This window comes from Hypanus sabinus, chromosome 25, assembly GCF_030144855.1.
Source record: "Hypanus sabinus isolate sHypSab1 chromosome 25, sHypSab1.hap1, whole genome shotgun sequence".
NCBI classification, from domain to species: Eukaryota; Metazoa; Chordata; class Chondrichthyes; order Myliobatiformes; family Dasyatidae; genus Hypanus; species Hypanus sabinus.
The window spans coordinates 49,077,127-49,095,536 of NC_082730.1; the positions used below are offsets into that span (position 1 = coordinate 49,077,127).

Sequence of the window (18,410 nt, forward strand, 5' to 3'; positions counted from 1 at the left end):
AAACTACACTGATCAAAAAGGCTCCCAAGGACAGGGTTTCCTGCAATGTGAGCGTCTGTAATGATGAAAGATAGATTTCCCAAGTGATTTCACCGACAATTCAAAACAAAAGTTCATATAGGTGTTTGTTTATCAACAGTATCCTAGCTATTCTATTGTGAATTATCTGCTCTTTGGAACATACCTCTGCTGTTACAGTACAGAGACGGACACTTTCACAACATAAATTACATGAAAATTGTGAGCAATGCAAAGAGGCAAGAGAGAACATGATAGAGAGGAGAGGGTGTGTGGTGTAAATAGAGTGTAACACCAGTGCGGTTTCCACAGTATGAATTTAGAGACAAAGGATGCAGTGTGAATTGAGGGAGGAAAAACGTATGGTATGAATTTGGGGCAGGAGAAATGGAGTGAACTGAGGAGTAGTGAAATTGGGAAAGGGGAGGAGGCATGAATGGGATTATGGAGTTGGGTGCCAATTGAGTTTGAAGATAGTTGCAAATTGGGTTGCCAGATGGGGATTGGAGTGGGCTGCAGATGGGGAGTGGATGAAGTGCAGATTGGGGGAATGCATGGAAGACAAATCTCAAAATTGTGAGGATGATTATGGAAGGAAGAAAGAAATTGCTCTCTGGTGGAGTGTAAACAAAAATGAAGAGAGACTGAGACCAACACAGCCAAAGGACTTGGACAGATTAGGAGAATGGGCAAAGAAGTGGCAGATGGAATACAACAGCGTAAAAAATGCCTGGAAGAAGAAATAAATGCATAGATTATTTTCTAAATAGGCAGCTAATTAAAAACTCAGAGGTGCAAAGAGACTTCTGAGTCCTTAAGCAGGACTCCCTTAAGGTTTATTTGCAGATTAATTGAATGGTAAGGAAGCCAAGTACAATGTTAACATTAATTTCAAGAGGTCAAGAATATAAAATAGAGAATTCCATAAGCATCATAATAGCGTAGCAGTTGCTGCATTGCTATTAATGCTCAGGACTTTCCGGAATTCGGAGTTCAATTCTGGTGCCATTCTGTAAGGAATCTGTATGTCTATGAAATGTCTAGGTTTTCTCTGGGTGATCCAGTTTCCTCCCGTCTGTCTAAAGATGTACCATGTTGGTTAATTGGTCACAAATAAAGAGAAAATCTGCAAATGCTGTAAGTCCAAGCAACACACACAAAATGCTGGAGGAGCTCAGCAGGTCAGGCTGCATCTGTGGCAAAGAGGAAACAGTTGAGGTTTTAGGCCCAAACCCTTTAGTGGAGAAAGGTGGTGTGGGGAGGGGAGGAAGAAGTACAAGGTGGTGGGGTGATACTTGAGAGGAAGAAGGGCAAAGAGCTGGGAATTCAATAAGTGAAAGAAAAAAGGGTAAAGGAGGGTGAAATCTGCTAGGAGAGGACAGAAGGCCATGGACATAAGGGAGGTGATACACAGTTAAGGAGATAAGGTAAGAGAGGGAAATGGTTAAGAAGAGGTGGAGGGGCATTACCAAAAGTTCAAGAAATCGATGTTCATGCCATCAGGTTGGAGGCTAACCAGATGGAATACAATTTGTTGCTCGTCCAACCTAGTGTGGCTTTGTTAATTGGTCATTGTAGACTGTCTCATGATTGGGTTAGGGTTAATCTGGTATGCCAAATGTTGCGCAGTGTGGCTGGAAGGACATACTGCATACTGTTTTGCAAACTAAAATAAAAGTAAGAATGTAATGTTTGGGCTTTCTCAGACATCAGTCAGACTGCACTTGGAGTACTATGAGCAGTTTTGGGCTCCTTATCACAGGAAAGAGAGGATCCAGAGGAGGCTTCCTAGAATGATCCCAGGAGTGGAAGAAGTAATGTATAAGGAATGGCTGATGGCTTTGTGTTTGAGCTTGCTGAAGTTTAAAAGAATGAAGGGGATCTCATTGAAACCTATCGAATGTTGAAAGAAAGGCCTTAACAACGGCCTTTGGAGAGGATGTTTCGTATACTGGATCACTCTAGGACAGGGGTGGGCAAACTTTTTGACTTGTGGGCCACAAAGGGTTCTAAAATTTGACAGGGGGGCCTGACCAGGAGCAGATGGATGGAGTGTTTTGGTAATACACCTCATAAGAGAAAATAAAATATCATGGGATATGTAGAAAACATGTGCTTTAATTTCAATTGAAAATGAACAAATGCATTACAACAAAATATCTGTCTTTGAAGTCCCATGGTATTTAGCTATTTATTGAAATGACTTTTAAAACACTGAAAATAAAATGAATAAAATACAGCTTTTTTTGATAGTAACAGTTATTATTTTAAAGCACTGAAAATTCTGTTATCCTTCAAGATATTATCATCATCACTCTCCTCCTGACTGTCTTTATTTCAAAAACGGTAGGAGATGCAGGTCTACTTGTCCTGCTCCTTATTCAATTGTCCCGTGCCAAAACTCAACAACGACCAGAACAAAGACAGAACAGTGACAGCGCGCCAGTATGCGGAGCGTGTTATTTGATCTGGAGCGCATTTTTTATTTTGAGAACGTACGTGCACCTGCGCAATACTCATGTCCATCACTTAACAGAAATGACATGTAACATGTAAGGCTTATTGAAAAAAATATTTTCAAATGCATTTTTTACATAACACAATGAAGAAACTTATTTTTAATTTCAGTGGGAACAGTGTTGTTGGTCTCCCTTTTTAGCCAGCGCATCAAAGTCTGGATTTAGTTTTGTTGTGGCGATTCTCAGGATGGATCTGAGGTGTTGGTCAGTTAACTTGGATCTGTGGCTGGCTTTGTTGATGTTCATGATGCTGAACGCCTGTTCACACAAATAGGTCGAGCCGAACAAAGAGTAAAGCGCAAATGTGGAGTAACACGCTGCACCTCAACAAAGGTCAATGTGTAGCGGTGTGCTACATGCAGCGCTAAAATTACGACACGGAATCGGTAACTGCAGTTGAAGAAAAAAAACTTTATTCGAAATCCCCAGCCTCACTTCTAAGCCTCCCTCAACCTGCCCCCCGTGGCGCAGAGGCTCTAAAGCTCTGTGCTCGCAAATCCCCGCAGGCTATCTCCCTTAGCCGGAATGCTGGCTAATTGTGAGCCGGTTCGGATGTGCCAGGAAATGGGTCGCCACAAATGTATATAGAGTGCGTCATCTATTGGGAAAACGCCAGAATTGCGGGGAAAAAACGTTAACAAGGTTTATTAATATAATTTCATCAAGTTCTGCGGGCCGGATTAAAAAGCTTAACGGGCCGCATATGGCCCGCGGGCCGTAGTTTGCCCATGCCTGCTCTAGGATGAGAGGGCACAGTCTCAGAATAAAAGGATGTCCCTTTAGAACAGACATGAGGAGGAATTTCTTCAGCTAGAGGGAGATGAATTAGTGAAATTCATTGCCACAGATGGCTGTGGACATGTCACTGTTGCAAATAGAGCAGCGAGCGACACTCGTCATTCTTTTTGATGTCGACTGTAAAGCCCACCTACAAAGAAAACTGATAGGTCTACTTAGCATGAAGAGAGACCAATTAGGATGCTCTCACTCCCTCTCGCCCTCCCCCTCTGCCCCTCAAAAAATCAATTTCCAGGATATTGTATATAACCTGCGGGCGTCAGGGAGATGCAATCAATATGCGGGAGACTCACGGAACTTCCGGGAGAGATGGGATGTTTCTAATCATGGGACAATTTACAATTATGAATTAATCTAGCCTGTACATCGTTAGGAGCACCTGGGGAAAAACAATGCTTTCCACAGGGCGGACTTGCAGAGACTCCTTACAGAACGGTGCTGAAATTGAACTCCGAACTTCAGAATGCCCCAAGCTGTAATAGTGTTGCATTAACCACTACGCTAAATTTGGTGCCCCTAAAGAGAATCTTGAGAAAGAAGCCAACTCAATTCCCTTTTCACCAAACAGGACAATCACTGAAATTGCTTTTGAGTTACCACACAACAAATCAAGTTGTTTCTTCTGCAAGGTGATTATAGAGGCTAACATTTCCTGCTGCGCATGATAAAATTTAAAGTAATATCACCTTCCAGAAAGCTGTGGCATTCTTTGTGAAAATTAAAATCATAATTTACTCAAAAATGCAGATTAAAAGAAACCTTTAAATTAATTATTCATTTCAGACTTGGATAAAATTTTCAATTATTGACCAAATTGCCTTGAATGTAACTGAAAGTAAATAGGTAGAAAAGGTATTCAGCTTCCACAACTATTATCACATTTTACTTTCTCATTTTCTAGATTAAAAATATATTGAAGTAGGATTTTTGAGCTAACCTACAAAACATTGTGCATCATGTTAAATCAAAATAAAAATTCCAAAACCTGTCAACAATTTACTAAAATGTTAAAACCAAAATTGTGTGGCTGAAAAAGTATTCATCCTCTTTGTAATTACAGTGCTAATTTTCCTCAGGTGCAATATATTACCTTACCAGCTCACCCAATTTGTTGATGTAGAAAATTGGAGGATAACCAGATTGAATAACCCTCCTCTCTCTGTAAGGTCCAACAGTATGGTAGATTTTCAACAAACCAAAAGGAAGACAAAAGAGCATCCATCACAAGTCAGGCAAATGATAATAGAGAAGAACAAATCTGGGGAAGAGTACAAGGCCATTTCAAATGCACTGAGCATACCTTAGGGCTCAGTGTAGTCCCCCATAAAATAGTGAAAAGTCGCTTCAACTGGAGATAAAATTCATGACTCCACGATCTCTAAGGACTTGCACAAAAGGGTATTTATTGAAGAGTGGCAAGGAAGAAACCCGGTCTAAAATAACATATCCTTGCCTGTAAAGACTTTGCAAAGCATCGCTTAGAAGATCTGTAAAAATGTGGAAGAAGGTCTTGTGGTTAGATGAGACTGAAATAAAACTCTTTGGCCTCAACACTAAGTGGTACTTTTGGCGTAAATCTACTACTGCACATAAACCAGCTGACACCATCCCAACTGTGAAGTATGGCTGAGGTAGCATCTGGCTCTGGCAATGCTTTTCAGCAGCAGGGACTGGAAATCTGGTCAGCATATATGGGAAGATGAAAGCTGCTAAATACATAGAAATCCTGGATAAAAACCTGCTAGCCTCTGCCAGAAAGCTTAAACTGGGAAGGAAGTTCATCTTTCAGCAGGACCATGACCCAAAGCACACTGCCAGGGCAACCACAGAGTGACTTCAAATGTAGAAAATTGATGTGCTCGAACGGCCCAGTCATTCTAATCCAGTCAAACGTCTCTGGCAAGGCCTCACAATTGCTATCCACCTCCACTTCCCAGCAAATTCGCACAGCTTGAGCAATTTTGCAAGAAGGAACGGGCAAATCTTGTTTCACCATGCTGCGAGAGGTATTTCAACTGGTCCCTGAGCAAAGGGGGATGAATACCTCTGAAGTGATGACATTTTATTTCTGAATTTTTAGTTTTTCATGCTTTTCAATTTAACCTTTTTTTTTGGACTCTACTGTGAAAAAGGAAGCATATGATTCATAAATCAAAATTCTCATTTGATGAAAATCCCTGGTTGTACTTCTCATTTATGTAAAAAAGGATTGAGGGTTGAATAGTTTTAGCTTGTGAAATCTTCATCCTTGCCTTGTACTGTATACTTTGAATTAAATATAATTGATTGGACAATGAATTTTGTACTGATGAATGATACATTGTGTAAAGTGTTACAGATTTAGTCATTGTACTGATCTGATTCTCAGCGATGCTTTTGACCTTTAAATGTTTTCTGCACTGTTGCAATTTTTTTGGCAGAGGCTTCTGCATTCCACTTGCAGTTTGCATGTTCTGTTGGTGGTTTGGTACATAATAAATCCTGTTACAGAACAAGCAAGCAGTAAGAGTTAGAACTCCATGTCCTGAATTGAGAATTATCACAGCCAATGTTTTAGAGGCAAATGCTATTACCTCAGCAATTCAAGGCTAAATTCATATCAGCTTGAAAATCTCAGTGGGTTACTGGGTAATAAATCAGCCACGAGAATTGAGAGTATTTTGTTCTGTGCATTTGTTTTCCAGAGTCAGATCCATCTTCACTAAGCCCATTCTTTAGAGTAATATATTTATTGTGTCCATTTAAGATTTGTCTTGTCTTGAAGTGGTGAAGAATGCTGCAATATTTTAAATATGAATGTTGATTTTGCAGGGTTTAATCAGGAAGCAGCTCTGCAGCATTACATAAGGAACCTAGCATATAAAATCCAACTTGTTTATGGGTTCCATAGCATTAGAAAAACATTAAACACCATTCAAAATTGAAATTTTGTTATTGAATAGATCACTCCAATCAGGAGATGATAAATAGCCCTGATCTATGCTGAGCCCATCATAGATCAGTAATATCAGTTTTCTCACAAAGGCAGAAAATAAAGTTGTGTGTTGGAAAAAATTATACTTTGGAGTAGCCCTGCGGACCAGGGCTAACAGAGTCACCAATTTTTGGCGAGCTTCAGGTACTCTGGTGAACAGCAGACATATCTTTTCAACTTTGTTTCCATTTTAAAGAAATCAAAATTGCAGAACTGTACTGTACAAAGCCAAGTGTAAGATAGGAAATAAAGTTTTAACATTTCACTTATTTTATGCTTTCTTTTAGTAGCCTGGCACCACATTCTTATACCATCATTAAGGCTTCCTTGTGCTCTTCTGAACTGTTCTTTGAGTAATGTTGTAGTAAATGCTTTTCAGACATTACAGGAAATTGATCTGTTTATTTGTTCCTATTTTTGTTATAAGTAGCTAACCAAACCCTTTTAAATGAAGGTATTTTCTGAAATATTCACGGTAGTGGTTCAACTTCCTATGGCTGTATTTTTGGACTTATTTAATACAAAGCTGAGGTGAGAATGTACATTATTTTAAGGTGTACTCTTATTTCACAAAATTTGCTTAGCGCAGGGAGAGTAAAGAGGAGTTAGCACATCTGTGTAAGTTAATTATCTCTGAAGCCTGTAACTAAATCTGTGGTTGAGAAGTTGCTACAATGCCAAGTTAAAAGGGGAACTACTGAGAGCTAGTGATTTAGTCAATGAATCTGGATGGTGCCAGTAATTGAGGACCAAAAGCTGGAATGCTATTGTGAAGGAGTCAAGGATGAGATGATAGAGAATTAAGATGAATGACAAAAAGAACCAAAATCAACACAAGGGCTTTTTTTTAATGCAGTGACTGGTTAGGATTCTCAGGGCAAATAGTGAAGCAGCTTCTGTTGCAAGTGTTCAGAGTTTAAAGAAATAAATAAATGTGATGATAGGGGGAAGGTGGAGGTGTGACCAGCTGGTTTGCTCCTTCATAGGTCCATTATGCACCGTAAGTTATGTCCTTCTGTGTAGTAACCAACTGTAGTACTGGAGATTTGTTGGATGAGATTTAATGTCATCTTTAAGTTTGGTTAGGGAAAGGCAGAGGTTATGGGTGTGAAAGAAATCATGTATATTTTCATTCTCAATGCTTCAGACACTTTAGAAAAGTTCATAAATACAAAACTAGAAAATCATTCAAGTTTATTTGGTGTATTGATATGCTATACAGATTTTGTTGAATAGCTATTTTTTAGGACTTAAATGCTCATTCAAATCTTAATTGCTTGTGTTAAATTTACTTGATTGTTCAATTTTGAAAGTAAGCAGCATCATTGAATAATAAAGGAGATGGAAAATTGGTTAAGGTTTAAATTAGCCTGTCTAATATTATTCTAATCTTCGCTCTCCTTAAGCATGTTCTTTGGACAGTGGTAATCATTGTTCAATCTGAAAAGAGACTAATTAGATGAATTTGAAAATTTTACTTTTGGAAATGAAGTCACGTTTGTTTACCATTTAATTCATCTAACCAAATTACACTGGGTAAAAGTGAAAAATTGACCAAAAAGGAATTTATACATGCAGCCAATATAAATGAAACATCATTGTAATGGATTGAAGAATCACCTTGAGGGTGCGTATGTGTACTTTAGGCAAATAAGTCTCAGGCTCTGATAAAACTTGCTGTCTTGAGATAGTTTTACTTGCCAGAGTTGACATAGTAATCAACTGATGTGAATCACCTGATGATGAGGTTTTGGCACCATCTGAGGTGGTCTGGAATGAAAGATCAAGCTATCAAATTCATACAATTTTATGTGCATCTAGTTACTTGGCTTTTCAAAGGTTTATTTATTTTTAAAGTACAGAACTCTGAAATTCTTCAATTCTTCTGTGTAGCCATGAAACCAAGAAAGAAAAGAAAGGCAGCATGATCATCAACCCTTAAATCCCACGTTCCTGCAAAAAAATACAAACAAAAGCAGAACAGGCACATCAACCTCCTGCACAGAAATCGAGCAACACCAATCAAGCACATTGATCCCCAAATCCCTCCTTCTGCACAAGTAAAAGTGAATAGAACAGATCATGCACATCAACCCCCAAATCCCCCAGCACAAAAACACCAAAGAAAACGGAATAGGTATACTGACCTCCCAAATCCTTCTTCCCACACAAACGAAACACAGCAGGCACGTAGGTGCCCAAATCCACGCATGGGCGCAAGCACCCACACACCCCCACACCCTAAATAGATTAGGCTCATCGACTCCCAAATCCCCCTCCCCACACAAAAGAAAACCAGAACATTGGGGGAAAAAGCTCTGAATATATATTTAAAAAACTATAAGACTTAAAAAAAAAGTCAATAGTGCAAAGTCCTCATCCAAATCGCAAAAGAAAACCTGGGCGCCACTGTCTGGGTGCACCAGCAGGCTCTCCCCTCTCTGATACAGAGCAACCAGTCAAAAAGCAAGCTCGCTTTCTGCACTTGCTTTGATGCTTCAATCAGCAAACAATAGGAACTTACATTGGCGAAATGCAGCCAAACGTTGGCTTGCGCCCTGTCCTGCAGCCTGCCTGTAAAGAGGCTTGCGCATGCTGCCTTTTCCTCCCAGAATCCTCTAGGAGACCACAGAAGCAATAATACTCGCCCTCATCACTTTAATTGGCAAACAATGGAAGCTATAATCGGCAAAATGGGGTCAAACATTGGCTCATGCACCATCCTGCAACCTTCTCGTCACAAGGTTCACTCACACTGCCTCTACCTCCCAGAATCTTCTGAGACTGCAGAGCGCTGATGCACCCAAATGATCTCCAATCAGCAAAATACGGGCCCCAACAGTTCCAGAGTCATATTCAAGATGAGAAACAAATGTAAAAGACATAAAAGAAGTGAAAAGATGGTCTCATGATCTATCCAATGTCGATCAAAGGAGCATTGTACGCAGGCACTATCTTGGCCGGAAGGGTCCCCTCCACCTGTGATATTTTGTTATAGATATTACAGATTCTGTACTAGGAACTTGCTGTTGAACCTGTTTTGTTGCATTGAAGTGATATGATTATGTATTTAAAGGGAACAAAAAACAAACTGCTCAACTGTCAGTGGGCCAAGCAATATCTGTGGAAGCAAAGTAATAGTCAAAGTTTTTGGTTGAGACCTATCCAGCAATTTTTGCTTCAGATGAAAGCATCTGCAATCTCTTGTATCTTGCATCAGAAGGTATGGCTTCTTGATTAATTTTTACATTTAATGATTGTATTAATGTGGTTGTATTTTGTCAATGGAGTTAGAAAAGAATCAGATGCACTTCAGCATACTTTGTCACTGATTCAGATTTAACCTGCCCTAATTTTAACAATAGATCAAAATACTTGAGGCTTTATGATATTGCTATAAATGAGAATGTGAAACTCTTTCCCCTGTGATTTTTCTTTTGATCTTCCCAATGGAAGGTTTGGTAGAGCCTGGCCCAATTCAATAGCAGATTGTTTTCTTCTTTCCTGACAAGTTATGGTGCCCTTCTTTCAGCACCGCATGCATTTTGATTGCCAGCCGCCAGAAATTAAGATGAATGGAATTTTTCTGGAGCAACAAACTGTTTGAGGGTCTACTGGGTCCTGCCTCACTGTCTTACTACTCCTGATTTTCTCATCTTAGTGGTTTTCTCTCTCCTCTCTCAAGTCCTAGACATCTATTATAAGTTAGAATGCCGTGTGACTAGGAGGGCAACTTGTGGATACTGGTGTTCTCTTGTGCTGGAAGCTCTTGATCTTGGTAGGTCAGTGATTTGGGAGGTACTGTAAGAGTAGCCTATGCAATTAATTTCAATACATTTGCAAGTGATATACTATTCCTCCACTGTGATAGAGTGAATTGATGGGGTGCCAATCAAGCAAGCTGTCTTGTCTTGGATGGTGTTAAACTTCTAGAATATTGTTGGGTCTACACTCAACCAGGCAAGTGGAGAGCATTTCTTCTGACTCCTTACCCGAGGCTGTGGGGTTGGAGGGGTTGAGTCTTTTGCTGCTCGTACCTGTGGTGTTTCCAAGGGTGTTGATCTAGGAGATCTAGCAGTGGTGCGGTTGAAAATGAAGGGTGGTGGTGAGATTCCCTCTTGTTGCAGATGGCCATTTCTGGCACTTGGATGAAATGAAAATTACCTGCCAATCTTCAGCATATGTCTGAATGTTGTTTATGTGTATGAATTGATTCACTTGCTGAGGACTTGCAAATGGAATTGAATTTACAGCAATCGGAAGTAAACATTCCCACTTCTGATCTATGGAACGAAGGTCAGTGATGAAGCAGCTAAACATGGTTAGGCTTGCAATCTGCTGTGACAAACACGTGGAGTGATATCCTGGGGCCCGGACTTTGTCCTTTGAATGAAATATAACTTCAAACATTACCTTGATGGGCCATTAACTTTGGTTTCACCTGGATGACTTGATGCGCTGCTTGGACAAATGTATCCTAATTGTTTTACCTTGTCTACTGTTGATAATTGTGTTTCAACTGTCAAGGTAAAACTTGGGAGAATTTTCCACCTTATTTTCCTCAGGGATGCTTCTTAAAACCTACCTTTTTGACCAAGCTTTTATTCATGTATTTTGATGTCTTTTTTGTATGGTTTGAAGATACATTTAATTTTTTTAAACTGTAGATGATGGAAATGTGAAGTGTGAAGTATTGTCATCTTCTGTTTCTATGTTGTATTTTGTTTAAGATGTATGCAAGATATATTAATGCATTGTATTAATGGAGAAAATATATAAAATATTATTACAAGGTTATCAGGATAGACTTATGAGACTGAAACATTGAGATTTCTAATATGATTTAATATTTCTAATAGGAGTCAGTTTTGTAATTTTCCTCACCACGGTCTTTCAGTGCTAGCTGCACAGAATGCAAAGTACTGCAAAAGGTCGACAGTGTTGGTCCCCTCTGTCTGGATGCATGCCTTGGAGACCTTACAACAGTCTCAGCTCTCTCCAGTATTTCAGATGTGTTTGATCACACTATCCAAAGGAAGTGCAATGTATGGGTATATACACCTGACAGAAAATAGTTACGGAATCATGTCGTTCTTAAAGATCATATGAAAAACATTTTATTTAGACATCAATTACACATAAATTGACAGTGCAGTCTGTAAATTTTGATAAAACATAGTAACTTTTAAGAATATTCAGCCCTTTGACCTTACTATTGGCTTGCATCTTCAATGTAAGATTTTTTCCCCCCATTAAACCCCATGCTAGGGTTTAACTGCCATGAATTTGAAGGATCAAATTACACAATACTTGGCATGTTTTTTGATGTTTAATGCAAATGTTTAGATTGCATTAATGTTTTAACATAATGTAAAAAATTAACGATTTTTCTGTTTGGATATTAAGTGAACCTATTCCCATGGGCAAGATCTTATAAGCACATCTGACATTGCCGACAGTTTCTAGTATAAACAAAATAAATGCCATGTTTGTGCAGCATCTGAAACCTAATGTTTTGCTGTTGAGCTTCAGTAGAATTGTGAGTCATATCTGCTGTCTGCTATGTTCGTAGGCATTTTGGAATTGGTTATATATTATGTATATTATTGAAATGTAATGATACTAACCTTATTGTTCAATTTAATTGCATTTGAAATACAAAACTATCAATTCTTTGATTGGAATGGTTTTCATCGCTTAATTTTGTTACCTAATAATGAGATGGCATAACCTCTTTAGGTCCCTTTAAATTTTGGCACAGATTTGTTCTACCCAAGAGCCCCATCATTTATCATTGGTGTTACAAGACAACCAATCTAAATTGTACTGTTTTCAGTTGTTTTTATTGAGCGGTTAAGTGACAGTGTGTTGATTATTATTGTATTCTATGTTTTAAGCTTAGAATAATCTTTGATATTTTAAGAGTTGATATTCAGTTACTTGAATGGAAAATTCAATGTTAAATCTTAATGATTTGCACTTTAAAATTCCTTTCAGAATCACCGTTAGCATCGTTATCTGATACACTACCACCATATGGGAGAATATCAGCTGACAAAAGTGGGAATCAGAATGGGAAAAATAACACTTTAAATATTGGTTAAGTTTTGCAATACATCAGCGAAGGAGGCTGTTGCTATTCAACCTCAAAACCCGAAACATAAAATTGTCCAGGAACCCTGAAGGAAAATACATGATTGAACTAACTAACAACTTGCTGGAAAGTGAACAAAATATACCCATAGGACCAAATGTGATTTTGGTTTTGGTTTCAGCACTCTTTCATTAATAGTGTCAGAGCCTGGTGTTCATCATGGTAGTTCAAACATTACATACATGTCTTACCTTCATGTAGTCTGAAAGTCATTGCCAGCAAGGAGTTGAGCAGTCACTCAAGGTGCAGCAAAGTCAATAGGTGGAGTTAGGAAAGCATTTTCTGGCACCAGAATGTTTGTTTGTTTGTGTTTTTTTTACAGTATTTGAATATAAAATACATTTGTCTTTCACTAGCAGTTGTAGAGACAACTGAAAAATTTTCAAGAGGGTTTAGCCAAGTGGATTTATACCTATGGACTCTTATCACAGAACTTTCTTCCTCAAGTTACCATGCCCTTGTTCTCTGCACCCTCCCCCTCCAGTTGGATATGTAAAAATAAACTTTCAGTAACTGCTAAATGATTTGCAATTGTCAATGAAGCGAACTTTCCTTTCCCAACTTTCAACATTTGTATATCCCCTATCTCTTGCTCAAAGTCATGTTACCCCTAGAACTATCTTGAATTTTAAATTAGAATGCACAACCTTGCAGATCAATATGTACTGATTATGAATGAATCTTAAAGAATAATTCTCCAAATCACTTAGGATATTAATTAATTCATGCTAGAGGCACAGTACCAGTATTAATCAATCATCTGACTTTCCAGCAAAGATGTCCACACCGATATGGTGTCAGCAGCTTTCATCAAAACAGCTCAATGTTCCATAAGATTTCAGCCTTGAAGACAAGTACCTCTTTTTAACATGTACAATGAAGCTACCCAACGGATTCTCATATTTCTGTTCATCTTAAATACGAAGAAAATTGTTGTCCTGATTAAACTCAGAATCTAATGGTGTAATGTAAAGACAATTCGAGCTTTTATTACTAAGTACTTAGTTATCATCTACATGTATAAAATAATGGTGAATGTGATTCTTGGCCCTGGTTCCAGTCCCACATTATTCCCATTGTTTTTAATCTTTCAGAGCCCATTCTAAACAATTCTGGACAGTAAAAACCAATTTCTTAGTTAACGTAATAAGCACTTAGACCATTTTCTTTGGCAAGTTTGACTTGTAAATCTGATGTACTTATTTTTACTATTGTTAGTGTTTCAAAACTGGACTACTTTGTCATTTGAAAACATACTTGCTCAACTTTCCTTGCTTCTCCAAGTAAACAAGATGCTGTTTCCAAACTCAAAAGGAGTTAAGCAGAAAGTAAATCCTGTCTTTGACGCAATTTTTTTAAAAGATAAACAGGAAGAGTAATCAGAAACAGAATGAACTCGGGAAGTGCTGCTGCAGTGTCTCCTGTGGATATAAAAATGGTCATCAATCTTAGAACCTTAGGAAAATGGGCTTCCTTGAAGCTAAGTATGCATAATATGTCTTGCAGCATATCAATTCTGAACAAATTAGTCTTCTGCCATATTTTAAAGCCCAAGTAATAACAGTGTTTACTCCCTAGTAAGACCACAGACATCAAATGATTACCAGTTCATTTAACGACTACAGTTAAATTGACAAACATTTGAAAGCGATTACCTGGTCATAATTCACTACTCTTGCTATCAATTAGCACACTTTCTTAAGTTAACATCAGCAGTACTTTGTTTAAGGAATCACTACTAGAACAATGCTAAAGTAATGGTAACTTTAGAAGAAATGTGAATTGGTAAATTCACCTCTTACAGCTAATTTAAAAACAAACCTGAATTTTTAGGGTTGATATATTTTGACCTAGACATGTGCATTTTAATCCTCTGAATTAATTCTTAAACTTCACTTTTTTGGAAATACCTGAATTCTTCACACAGCTTCTCAGTACTTCTCACCTTAGTCTTTTATCATGTATTGCCTTTGCATGTTCCATTAATGTGACTGACAAAAGCAAGTTACCGTAATTGTACCTGTGTGTTTTCACTAATTCTGGTGCCTTCTGAATGGATGGCCCACTGATCTCCTCTTTGGGTGAATTCAGGATTCTAATTGTGTGTCTATTGTCAATTAAGCTTGATTTGCTTTCTGATTATGTTTTTTTTCTGGTTATAGTAGTTGACTTTTATCCACAGGTGTGGACTATCGGCCTAAAGGACAATTTCAACACCCTAATAAATGGTAATGATCAGGGTATGGAATTTGGTGCCTGCTGAATTAATGGAGAAAGATGGTTTGAACGTAAAATTTAAAAGCATATATGTTACTAAATTGGCAGTTGAGATTTATAATAAGTGAATGGACTGCAGAGCATCTTGCCTCTGGTATTTTGTTTCCTTCAGAGTTTATGAAGTTTTTCTCTGGTGCCTCCTGCTAGCTAGCGGGGTTGGTAATTTTATTTCATTTGGGCTGTCTTTCTGCCATCTCAGGTTGAATATGCAGCCTGAACTTCATAAGGGTTGTGTGCAATTACCAGAAAATAGAATATTAGATGTTTTTCAAAATTCCTAATTAAGGTGAGCAGATTATTATCACACCCATGTTCAAGAAAATCATGTAAAAGAAAACAAAGTTTGCAAAACTAATTACAGGGAAATCAAGTCAAGTCCCATTTTATTGTCATTTCGACCATAACTGCTGGTACAGTACACAGTAAAAACGAGACAACATTTTTCAGGACCGTGATGCTACATGAAACAATACAAAAACTACATTGAACTACATAAAACAACACACAAAAAAAACTTCACTGGACTACAGACCTACCCAGGACTGCATAAAGTGCACAAAACAGTGCAGGCATTAAACTGTTCTCTATTTTCAGTCCTCTATTAAAACAATTCTCAATTTTTCTTCAGGAGAAAAATACATTTTTTTTGTGGGCATACTGAGTAAGTCCACGAAATATCGTAGAATCAATGAAGGATCACACCCAAACAGTGTGCAACTCACAACTCAGACTCTAATAGTTATGAATGATAACTAGCTGGTATCTGCCTGTTGATTATGTAGATAATAGGTTATTGGTGAAATCCTTAAAATAATTAACCACTGGGGGCAGTTGTGTAAGTGATTAATTGAAAGTGATGTATTGACCACCCAGGTCATGCTCTCTTTTCACTGCTGCTATCAAGAAGAAGATACAGGGGCCTCAGGACCCACACCACCAGGTTTGGAAACAATTATTACTCCTGAACCAGTGGGGATAACTTACTCAACTTCAGTTGGTCCATTACTGAAAACTGTCCCACAAACTGTGGGTTCACTTTCAAGGACTAATTATCTCATATTCTCAGTACTTATTGCTTATTTACTTTTATCATTTCTTTTTTTCCTTTTGTATTTGTACAGTTTGTCTTTTGTACACTGTTTGGGCGTGATCCTTCATTGATCCTATTATATTTCTTGGACTAACTAAGTATGCCCAGAAGAAAACAAATCTCAGGGTTGCATATAGTGACATATAAGTACTTTAATAATAAATTTACTTGGAACTTTTGGCTGCTGGAATCCAGAGCAACAAGAAATCAGCATCTGTGAGAGGAAAGGAAATTTCTCTTAAAATAGACCATGTTACTTGAAAAGGGAATAGGGATAGGCAATCTGATTTGTATGGTATTTGTAGGACTAACAATGCAAGTAATACATATACTGAGCTGAAAAAGAGTAAAGATGTTAAAAGGCTCTCCTGCTGTACCAAGGTAAACCTGGGATCATTGAGGATTTATTTGTACAAATCATGCTGTCTGACATCTTTTGCATTTCTCTATACAATTGAATGTATTCCCACAGGACTGGTGGTCTGTTACATCCATTTTTTATTTATGCCTATCATCATGCCATTTGTAGTTTTAATCATAGAATTTTGTCCATATAAAGGAAGCATTGTTTATATTAATATTAATAACAGCTATACTTAGGCAGTAATGTCTTTCATCTGACTGTATAAATCAGCTTTGGGATTGGAATTTCACAAATGTTGTGCGACTGTGCAGAAATCTTTTACAATTAGCTGTCTGTTTCAGTTCTCTGAACTGGGTTTTTAATAAACTGTTCTTTTGATTTTTGCTTTGCTTCTGAAGGTCACATGAAAAGTGAGATTGAATCTCAAGACGTCAACATTCCTGAACAGTTTTCGGGTCTTCTGCATGGATCACCTCCAGTCTGCGAGATTCAGGAGGATCCAGTCACACTGCTAGCTGCTCTGAGCAAAGGGGGAGTGGAAACTGAAGCGATGCAAAACAGTGAGTTGCCAGAGAGTCAACATTGTGCAACAGTGCAAGCTGAGAACACTGGCATCAAGAACTCTGCTGCTGCTGACACTGTTGAACCAAAAGGGCAGCAGGTAATCTACAGTAACCTTCGTACCGTCATCAACCAGACGGAACCAGACATTTTAATAAGCTCCAGACTTGTCCAACATAAAGACATTTTATTCGGCAAGGGAGTAGAAAAACAGACATGTACTTTGGGAAGAGTGCGGTTGAGTGGAAAGGATAAAGTGGACCTTAAATTAGCAAGAAGTTTGTCAAAATCAGATTCAGACCTCATTACCCGTACTCCATCTGAGGAGGATATGCTGGGAAGTCGCAGTGAGTCTCTTTCGAACTGCAGTTCAGTGAAGAAGCAATTGGAAAAATCGCCATCCTTTCAGTCAGAATGGGAGGAGGTATGTACTGTTAATTAGTTTTTAATTACATGAATGAACTAAATAATATCATCTTAGATAAATAATCCTTTTCACATAAAGCTGTTGCAGTAAAAGCTGCTGAGTTAATCCTGATTTCTATAATGCTGAATTTACACAACATCTAGTTGTAAGTGTAGCTCGTGCAATATTTGCACGCTGGGGGTACTAACATGAATATGTTACAGTCAGATCCGATGTTCTCATGTCAGTGAAATTGTTGATATTAGTAAATAGAAACACAGCATATATCTTTGGTTATTGAATCAAGAACATCATGTTTGTATAAGTGCTGAAAGATATGCAATACAGTCTGATCATATCAAACAAGTCTTAAAGTAGTATTAGTATGTAAGCATAAAGCTTAAATTGAATTCTTTCTGCAACAATTAAAGTTCAGCAAAAATGGAATGCATTTTAAAGTGCTGTTCGTGATCTTTAAAGCTTTTGTATTGAACAGAGTAGTTATTGAATAATTCACTCTTAAGAATTGATTTGAGTACATGTAGCTAAATTATTCATTCTTGCTCAGCTTGATTAGCTGTCACCACATAAACCAGGAGTACTATAACATGAGCTTGTAATATCATGTAAACATTTGTGTTGGGGTGGGGTGGGGATGTAATCTTGATCAGTAGATTCATCAACTCCTAAATAATTGACGCATATTTAATAACGGACTTGAAGGCTTTATTCATGTCCTCCTTGATTTCTGTATATCGTACAAGAAAAAACAAAACTTCATTGCTCATGTACAATTGCATGTGATTATTTATTTGCAAGCAGTTTACAAATAGCATTTAACTCAGGCAAGGGATAGCAGAAAACATTTATAGTAATAGTACAAATATGGGCAAGTTTGTTTTAAGCTGGAATAGTCATATCTTCTGTTTGAATTTTTAAAATATTACTCACAAATGTACTTTATTTTCTTTGCAAAAATGTTGGTGTCAATACAACAGAGTGGATAGAAATATGATCTTTAAATTGAATATTGGACTTTTCTGTCCATTTGGTTTCCTCCACTTTTGGGAATGAAACTCAGAAAGCACTTGAATAAAATAAAAGCAGTTACCATTATGTAGTGTGTAACACATTGTTTGTGTTGTTCAGGTTTTCCATAAGATCAAGAGGCAGCTTTCAGTGTTGGTATAGTGTACTAAATTCAGCTGGTATCTGTTTTGTGATTCATGCTCAGAATTTTCTTGAAAAT

The 18,410-nt window shown here is 37.8% G+C and overlaps 1 protein-coding gene across 11 annotated transcripts in view; it reads left to right on the top strand.

Moving 5' to 3' along the window:
• The window catches only part of LOC132381224 (ankyrin repeat and SAM domain-containing protein 1A-like), a 496,261-nt gene that overhangs the window by 239,991 nt on the left and 237,860 nt on the right, over window positions 1-18,410 (top strand). For all 11 annotated transcript variants that reach the window (XM_059950560.1, XM_059950567.1, XM_059950559.1 and 8 more), the window contains one exon: window positions 16,593-17,179. In XM_059950560.1, coding sequence (XP_059806543.1) covers window positions 16,593-17,179 — 587 coding nt within the window. The remainder of the gene's footprint in view (window positions 1-16,592; window positions 17,180-18,410) is intronic.